Source organism: Sphaerodactylus townsendi, linkage group LG11 (assembly GCF_021028975.2).
Source record: "Sphaerodactylus townsendi isolate TG3544 linkage group LG11, MPM_Stown_v2.3, whole genome shotgun sequence".
Classification (NCBI taxonomy): Eukaryota; Metazoa; Chordata; class Lepidosauria; order Squamata; family Sphaerodactylidae; genus Sphaerodactylus; species Sphaerodactylus townsendi.
In genome coordinates, this window is record NC_059435.1 from 71,427,633 (window position 1) to 71,443,877 (window position 16,245).

The 16,245-nt window shown below is 46.9% G+C and overlaps 1 protein-coding gene across 2 annotated transcripts in view; it reads right to left on the reverse strand.

Annotated features, from left to right (window-relative positions):
* LOC125440723 (sodium channel protein type 5 subunit alpha-like) overlaps positions 1-16,245 on the reverse strand; it is a 395,791-nt gene that overhangs the window by 203,401 nt on the left and 176,145 nt on the right. For both annotated transcript variants that reach the window (XM_048510652.1, XM_048510653.1), the window contains exon 8: positions 4,416-4,479. In XM_048510652.1, coding sequence (XP_048366609.1) covers positions 4,416-4,479 — 64 coding nt within the window. The remainder of the gene's footprint in view (positions 1-4,415; positions 4,480-16,245) is intronic.

Genomic DNA, 16,245 nt, shown 5'->3' on the forward strand with positions numbered 1-16,245 from the left:
CAGGGCTGTTTGACAGTAGAAGATGCTGCTTCACAGTTTGGTGGAGTCTCCTTCTTTGGACGTTTTAAACAGAGGCTGAATGAGCATCTGTCAGGAATGCTTTGATTGTGTGTTCCTGCATGGGTTGGACTGGATGGCCTTTGTGGTCTCTTCCAACTCTGTGATTCTATGACACTCAACTATAAATATTTGTTACTAGCGGGCCCGGCCACACTTCACTGTGGCTTTAGAGGGGGGGGGGGTTGGAACGGAGGAGGAAGGGGAGAGCCGTACCAGCTGTTTTCCGCGGCTTGGCTGGGAACGTGCCTCCCTGGTCTCCCTGGGTCCAGCAGCAGGGGGTTTCTCGGCGTGAACGCGCATGCCGTGGCAAAGGCGGGCAAGCCACGCCCCCCGAACGGCAGGCCCTCATTGGCCCAGCGAAAGTCTGGGGAAATTGGCAGTTTACAGGGCTCAGGTGTGACCTGGGACCACGGCAAAGGGCACATAACCTGCTCGCCACGGGAAGGGACGTCGCCTGAAAATTTGGGGGCGATCCGTCCAGCCGTTTCGGCGTTAGGGCGTGACTAACAAAGTCACAGTTAGCTTTTTCCATATATAGATTGGAAAATGCATACTCAGCATGTGTTTCACAAAAGAAGAAGAGTTTGGATGTATATTCTACCTTTTTCTCATGTAAGGAGGCTTACACACTCCCTCTCTCTCCCCACGACAGACACCTTGTCAGGTAGGTAGGGCTGGGAGAGTTCTGAAGAAATGTGATCGGCCCAAGGTCACCCAGCAGGAATGTAGTGCAGAAACACATCTGGTTCACTGGATAAGCCTGAGCCGCTCAGGTGGAGGGGTGGGGAATCAAACCCGGTTCTCCAGATTGGAATCCACCTGCTCTTAACCACCACACTACACTAATGAACAATATTAATGCTAATTTTTAGGGTAACAAGTGGGCATTGGCATTTGCCTCTGATTTAGTATCATGGTCACCTCTGCAACCATACATGCTTGTATGTGTATGAATCTTATGCACTGCTCTGCCCAGGGACCTATAATGCTATTAAGATGGCCCTGTCGTCTGAACCAGGGCAGTCTAGGACGAGTTTTTCCATATCATCCGTTCTCTGCATAAACAACCTGTCAATCTTTATGTCGCAATCACAGTATTTACATCTCCAGAAGGAGGTATTTTCCTAAAGGACTTCACACACACCCTGGGCTCTTCCTTCTCTTACAGGAAATCACTAGAGTTAATCATCAATCAAACTCTCCCTGGCGTTTCTGATTCTCCCTCCTCCGTTTCACCTTCCGTTTTGGGAAAGAAAAGAATCGGCAACGCCGCGCGCATTATCAGGTTTCCAGGAGAAAATTAAATGGATCGAGAGAGGGCTGATAACAAGACTCCGGAAGAATGTGGTTTTCAGCCAGCTAGAAGCTTTCTCTCTTTTCTCCCCCACTGTTTGGAAAACTGATTTATCAAGACTTATCACTGACCCACCAAAAAGGAGACCCCCATTCTCCAGCTAAAACAGAGAAGATGGCGACAGAGAGAAATATTTTCTCTCTTTCTCCCAATACTAGAACCAGGGGGCATTCATTGAAAATGCTGGGGGGAAGAGTTAGGACTAATAAAAGGAAACACTTCTTCATGCAACGTGTGATTGGTGTTTGGAATATGCTGCCACAGGAGGTGGTGATGGCCACTAACCTGGATAGCTTTAAAAGGGGCTTGGACAGATTTATGGAGGAGAAGTCGATTTATGGCTACCAATCTTGATTCTCTTTGATCTGAGATTGCAAATGCCTTAGCAGACCAGGTGCTCGGGAGCAACAGCAGCAGCAGAAGGCCATTGCTTTCACCTCCTGCATGTGAGCTCCCAAAGGCACCTGGTGGGCCACTGCGAGTAGCAGAGAGCTGGACTAGATGGACTCTGGTCTGATCCAGCTGGCTTGTTCTTATGTTCTTAGGTTCTTATCTATAAAAACAAAGACTAAAAACAGCCTGGAAAACCCACCAGAACCAAAAGACTAAAAATGTTGACTGATGGAATGAATTTTAATCAGTGAATGCAGGTGTTAATTGGCAAGATAGATAATCCAGAGGATGCTTGTTGTTTCAGACGAATGGCTATTTTGGGTCCAGTGTGTTACTGTAATATGGGATGGGGGAATCTCAACATCGAAGGAGCTTTTCTTTCTAACTATTAAGGGAAACTTCTCAGAAAAAATCCTCAGCGGATCTGCGGTTTTCTAGGACTGGTGACTGCCAAAGAATTAAGTTTGTCGCGGTTTTAAACACTGGGTCAGGATCTATCTATCTATCTATCATCTATCTATCTATCTATCTATCTATCTATCTATCTATCTATCTATCTATCTATCTATCTATCTATCTATCTATCTATCTATCTATCTATGGGTGCTTGTAATGTAATGACACTCTGACCTTTAGAACTGGTAAGGGACCAGACGTTGGGAGTAAAATATGGTCTTATGCTTGACTTGGTTGCCAAGGCCATAGAATTGTAGAGCCACATTCTAACTAAGCTGATGACATCATTGCAGTACCATCATGAGAAGAGACGGGGTGACGGCTGCAGAATGAATCGTACCTTGTTTTATCTCACACGGATCCTCAAAGTCACCTGGGTAATAACTGAGGGGTGTGATGGTCCTAGATCACCAGGCACCTCAAATCTTCTGCCCAAAAAGTTTGGCTATCCAGACTAGGAGATTGTGCTTTCTGATACCTCTCGCCATGGCTCCAAGATTCATCGTTTTGGATCTTGATAAGTGTGTCCTTGGTCCCCGGCACTGGGGCTCCCTGACCCTTTGGGCCTCTTGCTCTGGAAAGAGCGGCCTTTGCGAAGCTAAAGAATTACAACTGGAAATGATAACATCTTGCACTGTCAAAGGTCGATTCCGCACTTGGGTTATCGACCTAAGTTCGAGCTGCGTTCGACCGAAGTGCTCTGCACAACCACTGGGATCGACGTGGTTTCATACCAGCTTCGCCCCGTGTAACGGTCAAATTTCCGACTCCAGTTGGGAACTACTACTTTTTCAGGAAGCCACGCTCGAACTCAGCTCAATTCCAGTAAAGTGCGGAATCTCTGGTGCCAGGAGTCCCCCATTCAGCCAATCACAGCTGAGTGTTTTGGGCATGCGTACAGCTGCTCAATCAAAAAACGCCACCTCCGTCCCTCCATTCCTGTGGCCGTTTTTTTATAACATGTGTGGGGATAGACGGAACATGGCCGTAGAACAGTAGCCAATCGGAACAGAGCGGCGAAGAGGCACAGGATGATTCCGCCCTCCGAGCTGGGATCAAGCTGGTTGCAATGGGGAACAACAATGGCTTCGACCTAGGTCAGTACCCTTCTCAGGGAACTGGGTCGAACCTATTTTACTTGTGTGCGGAATCGCCCAAAGGCTTTCACGGTCAGAATGAGCTGGCTTTTGTGGGCTTTCCTGGGCTGTGTGCAGAGGCGCAGCTTCCACAGGGACATATGGGGTCATGTGCCCTGGGCAGGCTGCTGTTTGGTCACATGGGGGCAGTAAATCGCCTCCTCCACCCCTCCTCCTTCCCCCCTCAGCCTGGTCCTACCTCACCAGGCTGCTCCTTCAGCTCGCAGAGCCTCTGCCGGCTAAAGGAGCAGCCTGGTGGGGCCACCGCAGGGCACCCCTTGGGCCAGCCCCGCCAGGCTGCAGGGCACGGGGGGGTCATCGGTGGCACCCAGAGTAGGTGTTGCCGCAGGTGCCATTTTCCCTCGCTACGCCTCAGGCTGTGTGGCTGGGGCCTGGTAATTTTAGCAGCAGTGGCGTAGGAGGTTAAGAGCTCGTGTATCTAATCTGGAGGAACCGGGTTTGATTCCCAGCTCTGCCGCCTGAGCTGCGGAAGCTTATCTGGGGAATTCAGATTAGCCTGTGCACTCCCGCACACGCCAGCTGGGTGACCTTGGGCTAGTCACAGCTTCTCGGAGCTCTCTCAGCCCCGCCTACCTCACAGGGTGTTTGTTGTGAGGGGGGAAGGGCAAGGAGATTGTCAGCCCCTTTGAGTCTCCTGCAGGAGAGAAAGGGGGGGATATAAATCCAAAACTCCTCTTCTTCTTCTCATCTGCGGCTGGCATCTAGAAGAAGGAGCTGTGAATGGTACTGTTTTGAAATCTCTGTATCTTTCAATCATTTGTAATCCTTTCAAGAGCCTGCTGTTTTTCTATTAGTGCAAAGTGTCCCATTGATGACAAAATGCCTATAGGGGCTCTTTACTGTGTCAAAAACATCCCAAGGAGCAGTTATCTTCGATACCGAAACATCACCTATGAAGTGCTACTTGATGAACACAGATGCAATAAACCAAATAAACAAGTCCAGAATAGTAGTTTCCACTGTAATTCCTTTAATGATGTTTAAATAATACTCACCCAGCATCTGAGCTATTGCCACACAATAACACGTCTGTACTGCCCTCTTTTATGTAGTAGTTATCTGCAATGTAAATGAGATTGTTGTCAGTTTCTAGTGCTTTTCCTTTACACACAGCACAAGGTACAGAACTGCTGTTTTGCATTGTCCAAAGTTCCATTGGTATGCAAAATTCCCCGCCTGCAGAAAGCTAGCAGCCCCAGGAGAGGAATGGGCGCTCTCCCAGACCATGCAATATGGAGGTTTCGAAACAGGTGGTTTTAAGAAAAGGTGCATTAAAAAAATGAGTTTCAAGAAGAAGAAGAAGAAGAGTTTGGATTTATATCCCCCCCTTTCTCTCCTGCAGGAGACTCAAAGGGGCTGACAATCTCCTTGCCCTTCCCCCCTCACAACAAACACCCTGTGAGGTGGGTGGGGCTGAGAGAGCTCCAAGAAGCTGCGACTAGCCCAAGGTCACCCAGCTGGCGTGTGTGGGAGTGTACAAGCTAATCTGAACTCCCCAGATAAGCCTCCACAGCTCAGGCGGCAGAGCTGGGAATCAAACCCGGTTCCGATTAGATACACGAGCTCTTAACCTCCTACGCCACTGCTGCTCCTTTGGGCAAAAATACATGTTACAGATCAAAAATCTTCTGCTTCTGCTCAGATGCATCAAAGACGGCCTCTCTTTTCTGGTTCCCGATGCCCTATCTGACAGGTTTAAATTGTTGTTCATTTATTCATTTGGAATATTTCTTATGCAGCCTCTTCAGAGCTCTGCTCAAAGCGGCTTGCAATTGAAAACGACAGCATTAAAACATAAAGCCATTAAAACACAAAGCCATTTATGGACATAAGCAGCAATAAAATTACGAATAAAACAGACGCTGTTAAAAAGTTGATAAGATAAAAATCCTCATTAAAAACCTGGGGGGGGGGGATGTGTTTTCGTCTGACACCTAAAAAAAAAAAGTAGTGTGGTTTGCTAGCGTCATTTGGGGGGGGGGGGGTTAGGTGCTTTTCTGGGAACCCTAGAAGTTAAATCTTGGAACTGGGAGAGAATGCATCTTGTCACTACTGCCAATGGAGAAACATGCTCCCGCAGAGGAAATGTTAGGTCTTGGGCATCATGACAAAAACATAAGAACATAAGAACATAAGAACAAGCCAGCTGGATCAGACCAGAGTCCATCTAGTCCAGCTCTCTGCTACTCACAGTGGCCCACCAGGTGCCTTTGGGAGCTCACATGCAGGATGTGAAAGCAATGGCCTTCTGCAGCTGTTGCTCCTGAGCACCTGGACTGTTAAGGCATTTGCAATCTCAGATCAAAGAGGATCAAGATTGGTAGCCATAAATCGACTTCTCCTCCATAAATCTGTCCAAGCCCCTTTTAAAGCTATCCAGGTTAGTGGCCATCACCACCTCCTCTGGCAGCATATTCCAAACACCAATCACACAAATGATCCTCTGAAGATGCCAGCCACAGATGCAGGCGAAACATCAGGAGAGAATGCTGCTAGAACACGGCCATACAGCCCGGAAACCACACAGCACCCAACCAATCACACGTTTTATGCTGCTTATGTCCATTAACACAACATGCCAAAGTGGGCGGGAGCCATTACAAAATGGCTACCATAGGGTCTGGATCCAATCTTACATTAGCATTAGCAAGCCTTTATTGGCATAGACAACAGTACAACAATAATAAAAATCGGATTAAAAAGCATATGCAATACAGAAAATAAATGTTAGGTCGAAGGAAATCTACTGGCGTTTAGTAATTTCCAGGAGAAAGTCTGCCACTACCATACAGAGAAAAGGATCAGGATTGTCCAACAAGTAGTGTAATCTAATTAAATCGGGGAGATGGGGGTAAATGTAAAGGAGTAAGATTCACATACTTGGATCTGATTTCCTTGATTCTGAGACAGCGTAGTAATTGGTGGGTCAGAGATTCAACTGAGCCATCGTGACATGGGCACAATCTTTTTTGCCTTTTCTTGCTTATTAAATCTGCCATATAACAAGGCAGAAGGCATAACATTAAACCTGGCGAGCATTATGGCTCTCCTTTGAGCAGGAGTCTGGATCCAATCATAAAATCTTGGGATGTTCAACTACACATATGGAGTTTCCAAACCAAACGTTCTCCAATGATAGGAACGGCTGCTTCTAAATAGCTGCTCCCTGCCGACACAAAGATGACCCTTCCTGGGCTCTTCTGAAACACCTCCTGCTTCATGGAAGTGGAGGAAAGCCTGAACTGGCACTTTGGTGAAGAAGCAAGATGGCTCCAGAGAACGATGGTGGCCACAAAAGCCATGATGGGCTATTACTCACTACCTTATGGATATGCTTTCTCCTGGATGAAGCCCAGGGCCGGAGTGAGGGGGAACTGCGCCCCTGCCCCACCCACCCCAGAATGCTCTGGAATCTTGGAGAGTTCTAAAAGGGCCTGCAAGACCGAATTGTTCCACCGGGCTTTTGGGGGGACCGGCCGCTGATGAGCGCCCCTTTCCCCCCTTTCTTTTCCCCTTTACACTCTGGGTCTTAATACTTATGGGGGCCCTCCGCTCTCTTGTTTCCTTCCAGGGTGGGTTTATGAAGTTTTATGCTGGACGCCAATGTAATTTTGTTAATTTGCTGTTTTAATGGGGTTTTAATGTAATTGTTGTTTTATTGTGCTGTTTACCGCCCAGAGCCCTTCGGGGGAGGGGCGGTATATAAAATCAATTATAAATAAATAAATAAACAAACAAATAAATAAATAAATAAATAAATAAATGCCCCCACCACACCCTGCACTGGTACATGCCCGGTGTGTCACGCATCCCCCACCCTCTTGGCACGACGCCACTGATGAAGCCTATAGGAGCTGCATTCTTAGGACAAAGTAGAGCGTACCTCCCTCCATCAGCAACACATTCAGTCTGACAATCCTAGAGTCATAGAGTTGGAGGGTCCCACAGAGGCCATCTAGTCCAACCCCCATTCAATGCAGGAGCAGCCCAATGCATCCCTGACACATGTTCATGTGATCACTTCTTGAAGACTGCCATGGAGGGGGAGCTCACCACCACCCTAGGCGGCCAATTTCACGGCTGAACTACTCTCAGCGTAAAAAAAAATAATCCTAATATCCAGCTGGCACCTTTCTGCCCATAATTTGTACCCATTATCGAGAGTCCTCTCCTTTGCTGCCAACAGAAAGAGCTCCCTGCCCTTCTGTAAGTGACAGCTCTTCAAATACTTACAGACAGCAATCACATCCCCTCTCCACCTCCTCTTCGCCAAGCAGAATATTCCAAATAATGATCCGAAAGCCCACAATGCCTCTGTCCAGTTCTAGGACTAGGGACGGGGCCGAATTTTACAAGCTTTTCACTTCAATTCAAATATCCCCGTTTCAATCTTGCTCCTCACGCTCACGGAAAATGACACGGGGAGCCTTTGCTCTTACACGATTTTTCTGTTTCTTTTCGCTAAATCTGTACATTAAAACCGTGTATGTTTTTCACCGCGACTGCAATCAGTAGTCTGTACGCTATGGAAAAGTGGGGGACGGGTGTACAAGTGCTGTAAAAATACTGCAACAACCACCTCAGGTTATTTAATGACAACCAAAAAAGCGAGTGAGTCAGACCGAGATTGATGCCGATAACACAAGGAATCAAAAAGAAACGGAAATGGCCAGATAGACACATCTCTGGCTAACAGACGCTGCCTTGTTGTATAATTGATGGGCCGAGGATATTTTGGAAGGATTTTCTCTCTTTCATTTTTCCCCCCTCACCGGGAGATGCAGGGTGTGATGGTGTTGAGTGGAATCTAACTGTCGCCGGATGCGACAGGAGGCCTGCAAAGCAAACCAGCATGACTGAGGCGGCCAGGAATGCTCGACAAACGGCCTCATCCCGAGCACGGCATAGACAGGAGGCCAAAGGGCATTGCCGGCCACTCTTGTGGAATGAGGGGGGATTTCTGAGGCAGACACAAAACAGGAATTGTCACTTGACGACACTGCCTGAGAGACCTCTGTGGACTAAACAGCGGGCTGGGTAAACAAAACTAAATCTGCACACCCCGGAAGGCGACTTCCGGAATCTTCCACTTCAAACGGCAGGTGGGACGTTGTCATTATGCTATGCTTCCCTCCTGTAAACTAACGTATCGGGAACATCTGTGATAAATAGGTTGCCATTGGGAAACACCTGAAGATTGGAGGGAGTGGAGCGTATGGCAGGTGGGGTTGGGGGGGGCGGAAGGGACTTCAGTGGGGTATAATTTATTTATTTTTAATTAAACTTGTTATGCCGCCCACCCCCGGAAGGGCTCTGGGCAGTGAGCAGAAGATAAAAAACCAATAAAAACAACTCACAATCAAATAATTAAAACCAAATTAACTAAATGCAACATCCGCAAAACAGAAAAACCGAACGTCAGAAGGCAACCCGAAAAAACCTCCTATCCCCCTGGGAGGGGACCAGCACAGCACAAAGCAGCCAATGTGATGGTATGTGGGGGGTAACTGGGGTGGGGAGACAACCAGCGGCTAGACCCCCCCCCCAAAAAAACAACCCAGTGAAACAACTCTGTTTTATAGGCCTTGAGGAACTGTCCAAGGTCCTGCAGGGCCCTGACGGCTGGAGGGAGAGCGTTCCACCAGACAGGGGCCAGGGCAGTAAAAGCCCTGGCCCAGGTAGAGGCTAGTTGCATCATTCAGGAGCAAGGGAGCACCAGCAAATAATGCCATAGAGTCCATCTTCTAAAGTGGTCATTTTATCTAGGGCCGTGGTGGCGAACCTTTGACACTCCAGATGTTATGGACTACAATTCCCATCAGCCCCTGCCAGCATGCCCAATTGGCAGGGGCTGATGGGAATTGTAGTCCATAACATCTGGAGTGCCAAAGGTTCACCACCACTGATCCAGGGGAACTGATCTCTATCACCTGGAGATGGGTTGTAATCCCAGGGGATTTCCAGCTGACATCTGGAGGATGGCAACCCTACCTGCCTCCAAGGTATGTTTGTTTGCCATCAACAAGGATTTATTTTTTTTAACATGGATGGAATGCTGGGGGGAGGGAGGGGAAATACAGCAAACTCAGCACTATTTACCGCATTCAAAATTGAAACAGGCCAGATTGCAGCTATTCCAGATTCATGTGAAAATAGACAGTTGGTGTTAAGACACCAACCAGGAGCCGCAATTGAAAGAAAGTTTATAGAATGCGGCTGCAGGGGAAAGCAGAAGGCTCAGCAAGGGTTAAGCAAACACTGAATTGTGCACCTGACACTTCTCCCTCGCAACAGAAACCCACCGCCTACCACACATAATGATCCCCTCTAGATCAGCATTCCAAAGTGACAAAACAGGATGACCCCTTAAAGGCCGCCCAGCCTTGAATCATGTGACTCGTGTGACTATCATCTCTTTTGGAAGATATCCTCTAGGCACCAACCTTAAAGCAACAGTACCTATTAGAGTGGCCAGCCTCCACGTGGGGCCTGGGGATCCCCTGGAATTACAGCCCATCTCCAGTCTACGGAGATCAGGTCACCTGGAGAAAATGATGCTTTGGAGAGTGGTCTCTATGACGTTGTCCTCACCAGGCTCCACCCCTAAATCTCTAGGATTTTTCCAATCTGGATCTGGCACCACCATTGTGTAGCCATTCAGCAACAATCAGACTGCACAGTCACAACAAAAACACCCTCAAAATCCCCCCACTCATGTTCTCTCTTAAATACGTATCACGTTTAATAATTTACTGAACATTATGATCCATTTTAATTGTTCTTTTGTTTGTTATATGGTTGATGCTTTTTCCACAATTTTCTATTTTAGATTTTTTTTAATAGATAAAAATTAATGTGGGTTTTTTAAAAATCCCACACTCATCTAACCCCTCCAGAAGAAGAAGAAAAAAAAGAAGAAGGAGAAGGAGAAGGAGAAGGAGAAGGAGAAGAAGAAGAAGAAGAAGAAGAAGAAGAAGAAGAAGAAGAAGAAGAAGAAGAAGAAGAAGAAGAAGAAGAAGAGGAGGAGGAGGAGGAGGAGGAGGAGGCGGCGGTGGGGGGCAGGAGGCGTTTGGATTTATATCCCATCTTACTCAAGGTGGCTTACAAGCTCCTTTCCCTTCCTCTCCCCACAACAGACACCTTGTGAGGTAGTTGTGGCTGAGAGAGTTGGGAGAGAACTGTGACTAGCCCAAGGTCACCCAGCAGGAATGTAGGAGTGCGGGAACACATCTGGTTCACCAGATAACTCTCTGCCACTCAGGTGGAGGAGTGGGGAATTAAACCCAGTCCTCCAGATTAGAATCCACCTGCTTGTAACCACTACCCCACACTTTTTCTCAGAGAGAGATGTGGGGAGAGGCGTTACCAGATCAGAACTCGTCAATTGGAACGTGCTGTGCACAGGGTCAACGTTCAGCAGGTGCAAGTTATATCAGAAACGAAGCTGTACCCTCACGAGGGTGTTTCTTCACTCACCATCTCTCTCAGTCTTACAGACTCTCACTTTTAGCCTTCACAAACCGGTCTACCTTTCCAGACAGATTACCAGAAGCGTTCGTTCCCTCTGGCAGATAACTAAACCTCATCTCAAACAAGAGGTGCAAAATCTGCCAACACGTCTTTTCAACCGTGAGAATAATTGGATCCGAAAGGCCCAGCCTTTCCAACTACAAAGGAACTTTAGTCGTACTATCAGGACTGCCTCGTGCGGTGCCACAAGGTGCCAGAAAAGAAATTACGTAGGTGCAACCAGATGGCCTTTGAGATTGGAAACAACCTCGCGCTGCAAGACAACCGCGCAGCAGAAACTCCTCAGAACCTCGAGCCTCTGTTGTTCTCGCTTGGCGCACGAATTTTTTTTAATGCTCTCTCTGGTGGATTCTGAACAGGGTAAAGATAACGGTGCAAAAGAAACCGTTTGGGGAGCACTCGGCACAGGTCCCGTCCCCCAAATGAGTTTGTCCCGTTTCATTTCCCTCAACCCGGGATTTTCAAAAACTGCCAAGCCAGCGATCCTTTTGCAAAGTCCTGCGCAAATGGCCAGGCAGGAGGCGCAGCTGGGTGACCTTGGGCTAGTCACCGCTTCTCGGAGCTCTCTTGGCCCCACCCACCTCACAGGGTGTTTGTTGTGAGGGGGGAAGGGCAAGGAGATTGTCAGCCCCTTTGAGTCTCCTGCAGGAGAGAAAGGGGGGATATAAATCCAAACTCTGCTTCTTCTTCTTCTTCTTCTTCTTCTTCTTCTTCTTCTTCTTCTTCTTCTTCTTCTTCTTCTTCTTCTTCTTCTTCTTCTTCTTCTTCTTCTTCTTCATTTCCCTCCCTTCTACCACACCGTCCACAGTCGGGGAGGATCTGCCAACCAAAAGCAATATGTTCATCATTGCCCTGCCGTTGCAAGGAGGCCCCGTGTTCTTTTTTTAAAAAAAATTGCGTGCTGCACATGTGCAGTTATGCAGGTGCAGCCAATCATACTGTGGGACAATCTGCGTGGCTGAGGAGGTTCATTTCTGTATGCCTTCACAGCTACGCCTGTGTTGCAGGAAATTAAAAAGAGAGAGAAGTGTCTCCGGGCAAAGGTGCAAAAGTAACCCAGATTAGCCATTGAAATTCACAAGCACATGGACAACTTCAACCGGAAGGAAGAAACCATGAACATGAACAGAATTTGGCTGCCAGTGTTGAAAAACTCTAGAATCAAGAAAGTGACTAATCAGCTCCACACAAACACAGGACAACTATAGACAATAGCAATCAAAGGAAACAAAGACCAGGATACTTCTATTCAGATCCATTCACCTATGGACCTTGCTATCTTCATTGTTACTCCCAGGCTACAGATTTCTTTGTGACTCACATACCAGGCTACTCTATTCAGAGGGCCTCACCTTTTGACCTCACAGTATATATACTCCACTTGCTTTCCTTTCCCAACATCAGATCCTCTGAAGATGCCAGCCACAGATGCAGGCGAAACGTCAGGAGAGAATGCTGCTAGAACACGGCCAGACAGCCCGGAAACCACACAGCACCCCAGTAACCCAGATTGTTTCCATGGGCTCCAATTGCTGCCTGCACAGCACATACGTGAGTGGGAAAAGGGAGAACGGACACCTTTGTGCAACCCGTTATACATTTGCTGTACGGCATTCACCTCTCTCATCTGCAGATTCCCAGTCCATCATGCACCTATCACAGTTACCATACCTTGACAGATAAACTCTGTCTCACAAAAATATGTTAGTAGATTGTATGTTCCTCTGCCACAGGACAAAGCATGGCAGACCGTCTTTGTTGTAGAATGCTCCACCTGGGTTCTGGTGCCTACCTAGCCCTAGCCCTAACCCTAACCCTAATCCTAACCCTAGACCTGCTCCCCTCCCCCATCTGTTTGAAAGTTTAATGACAGCAATTCAATGAACTATAAATGCTCTTGTATCAAAGCACCATGTTCAGCAATGCACAAAATGCTTCTGTCAAAGGCGGTGCATAAAAACGAATGATAATTCTCATACTTGTTCAGGACTATATTCGAATGCGGAAGCATACAATTTTCTCAACAGCTGCACCTCAATTGACGGTACTCACATCTTTATCTGAGACAAGGTATAGAGCTGCTTTACTGGTTATTTTGTTAAAGGATGATGAGCCACTACAGGAACACTAGTAAATGGAAGTCACAAAAGAGCTTAAACCACACAACTGACTAGTAAGGTTATTCCCACATTCCTTTTTTGGTAGCCATTATTGTGTAAGGTAGAGTTCCCCACCAACACCTTTTCTGGCATCCACTACTGTGTTTCCCCGAAAATAAGACAGTGTCTTATATTAATTTTTGCTCCCAAAGATGCGCTATGTCTTATTTTCAGGGGATGTCTTATTTTTCTGCGTTCTGTTCGTCGAGCATGCTTCCAAACAAAAACTTTGCTACGTCTTACTTTCGGGGGATGCCTTATATTTCGCACTTCAGCAAAACCTCTACTATGTCTTATTTTCAGGGGATGTCTTATATTCGGGGAAACAGGGTCAGTGTTTTTAGAAAGTAGGCAGGGTCAAGTAGACCTCTGATTGCCTGAAATGGGTTTCCAATATTGGTTGCAGGCCTATACAAACAGTAAAAATTTACGCGTATGTGGATTATATATAATATATACATGTATTCCCATTGCCTATATACATTGAGTAACTTAACATACGGTCATTTCATTCTGTTATTCCAGGGGTCAGATTGGCCTGCAAGGAAACTGAATTATGAATCATTCAAATGGAAGGGCCGGGGGCACTAAGGTTAAGAACATAAGAACATAAGAGCAAGCCAGCTGGATCAGACCAGAGTCCATCTAGTCCAGCTCTCTGCTACTGGCAGTGGCCCACCAGGTGCCATTGGGAGATCACATGCAGGATGTGAAAGCAATGGCCTTCTGCGGCTGTTGCTCCCGAGCACCTGGACTGTTAAGGCATTTGCAATCTCAGATCAAACAGGATCAGGATTGGTAGCCATAGATCGACTTCTCCTCCATAAATCTGTCCAAGCCCCTTTTAAAGCTATCCAGGTGAGTGGCCATCACCACCTCCTGTGGCAGCATATTCCAAACACCAATCGCACGTTGCGTGAAGAAGTGTTTCCTTTTATTAGTCCTAATTCTTCCCCCCAGCATTTTCAATGGATGCCCCTGGTTCTAGTATTGTGAGAAAATACTAGGTTGGATTGTGTTTATGGCATCAGTCAGACTTAATCCAGCCCTGCCCTTCAGGAATGTCGTTCCCCTTGAGCCTGACCCGGTGCCCGTGTAGTTTTCTTGTAAGTGTCCAGCCAAAACGCAAACGGTGAGGAACGGCTGCATGCAATATCTGCATCAGATGAGAATGACAAGCAAAGCTGATTTTGCAGGGACTTCCCTGCCTCCCTCACCGGCTGTACCCCACCATGCCCCTCCCAACATGGTTGCCAGACTTCAGGGCATCCCCAAGGAGCAAACTAGACATAACGCTGGAGGAGGGAATCGACTCCCCCTCCCGCCCATGTTTTAAAAAACCAGCTGTAGGATACAAGCCATTATATTTATATACTATGTACTTGTGTGGGTGTGTAATTTTTAAGTGTAATATATAGAACACATAGACTTATGCATCTGATTAAGTAGGCTCCAGCCCACGAGAGCTTATGCTGCAATAAATCTGTTAATCTTCAAAAAGGCAAAAAAACCAAAACCAACTCCTCCTTGTCATTTCTGTTGCAGCAGAGTAACCCAGTTACCTGTTATTAATGTATTCCAACTGCTTATCCCTTACCTTATGGATCTCTGTCTATTCATCAGCCAGCATTAATCAGTCACTCAAATAGGGTCCTCACAGAGGTGAACCTAAACGTTATACTATATCGTTGAAGGCTTTCACAGCCAGAATCTATGGGGTATTGTGGGTTTTCCAGGCTGTATGGCCGTGGTTGGGTAGTTTTTGCTCCTAAGTTTCACCCACGTCAACAACTGGCTACTTCAGGGCGTGCCACCTCTCACCATGGCATGCCTTTGAAGACGTCAGCCATAGATGCAAGCAAAACCTTAGCGGCAAAAACTATCAGGCCACGGCCTGAAAAATGACAATAGTTTTTTTTTAAAAAAAAACACACTGCTAAAACGGGTCCTTAAAACCAGTCAACTGACATTTTCAGCAGGAGATCCGCCACAAAAGGACAAACAAACAATAAATGAAAATAATATTCAGTATCCTCAAAGTTCTCCGGAACAAAACAATTGAGATCAGTTTGCAAAAAGGTGAAGATTGAACTGGACTGTCAGGTCTCCTGAGGCATGGAAGTTGGGGAGAAGGAGAAGAAGAAGAAGAAGAAGAAGAAGGAGGAGGAGGAGGAGGAGGAGGAGGAGGAGGAGGAGGAGGAGGAGGAGGAGGAGAAGAAGGAGGAGGAGGAGGAGGAGGAGGAGGAGGAGGAGGAGGAGAAGGAGGAGAAGGAGGAGAAGGAGAAGAAGGAGAAGAAGAAGGAGAAGAAGAAGAAGAAGAAGAAGAAGAAGAAGAAGAAGAAGAAGAAGAAGAAGAAGAAGAAGAAGAAGAAGAAGAAGAAGAAGAAGAAGAAGAAGAAGAAAAAGAAGAAAAAGAAGAAGAGTAGGAGAAAGAGTTTGGATTTATACCCCATCTTTTTCTCCTGTAAGGAGACTCAAGGTGGCTTACAAGCTCTTTTCCCTTCCTCTCCCCACAACAGACACCTTGTGAGTAGGTGGGGCTGAGAGAGTTGGGAGAGAACTGTGACTAACCCAAGGTCACCCAGCAAGAATGTAGGAGTGCAGGATCACATATCTGGTTCACCAGATAAGCCTCCGCCACTCAGTTGGAAGAGTGGGGAATCAAACCCGGTTCTCCAGATTAGAATCTACCTGTTCTTAACCACTACACCACGCTGGCTGTAAGGAGGGTGCCACCACCAAAAAAGCCCTGTAACCAATAGTCTCACCTTAGAAAGCTGAAGCAGGGAAGACCCTGAAGATATGCATCTTATAGCCAAATACATATTACTTGGGGGAAGGCGAAGGCATATTGCTGGGTAGGGAATGTGGCTCAGTTGCACAACATCTGCTCAGCATGTAGAAGATCCCCAAATTCCTGGTATATCCAGTTAAAAGGACCAGGTAATAAGTGATGTGAAAGACCTCAGCCTATAACTGGAGAGCGGCTGCCAGTCCGAGCAGACAATACTGATTTCAATGGACCAAAAGGTTTGAATCAGCATTCAGCAGCTTCATGTGAAGTCTGTTTTCTTGGTTCAGTATGAATATGAAACGGGAAAGCAATCCCTCATCCTACAGATTTTACTCATGGGAA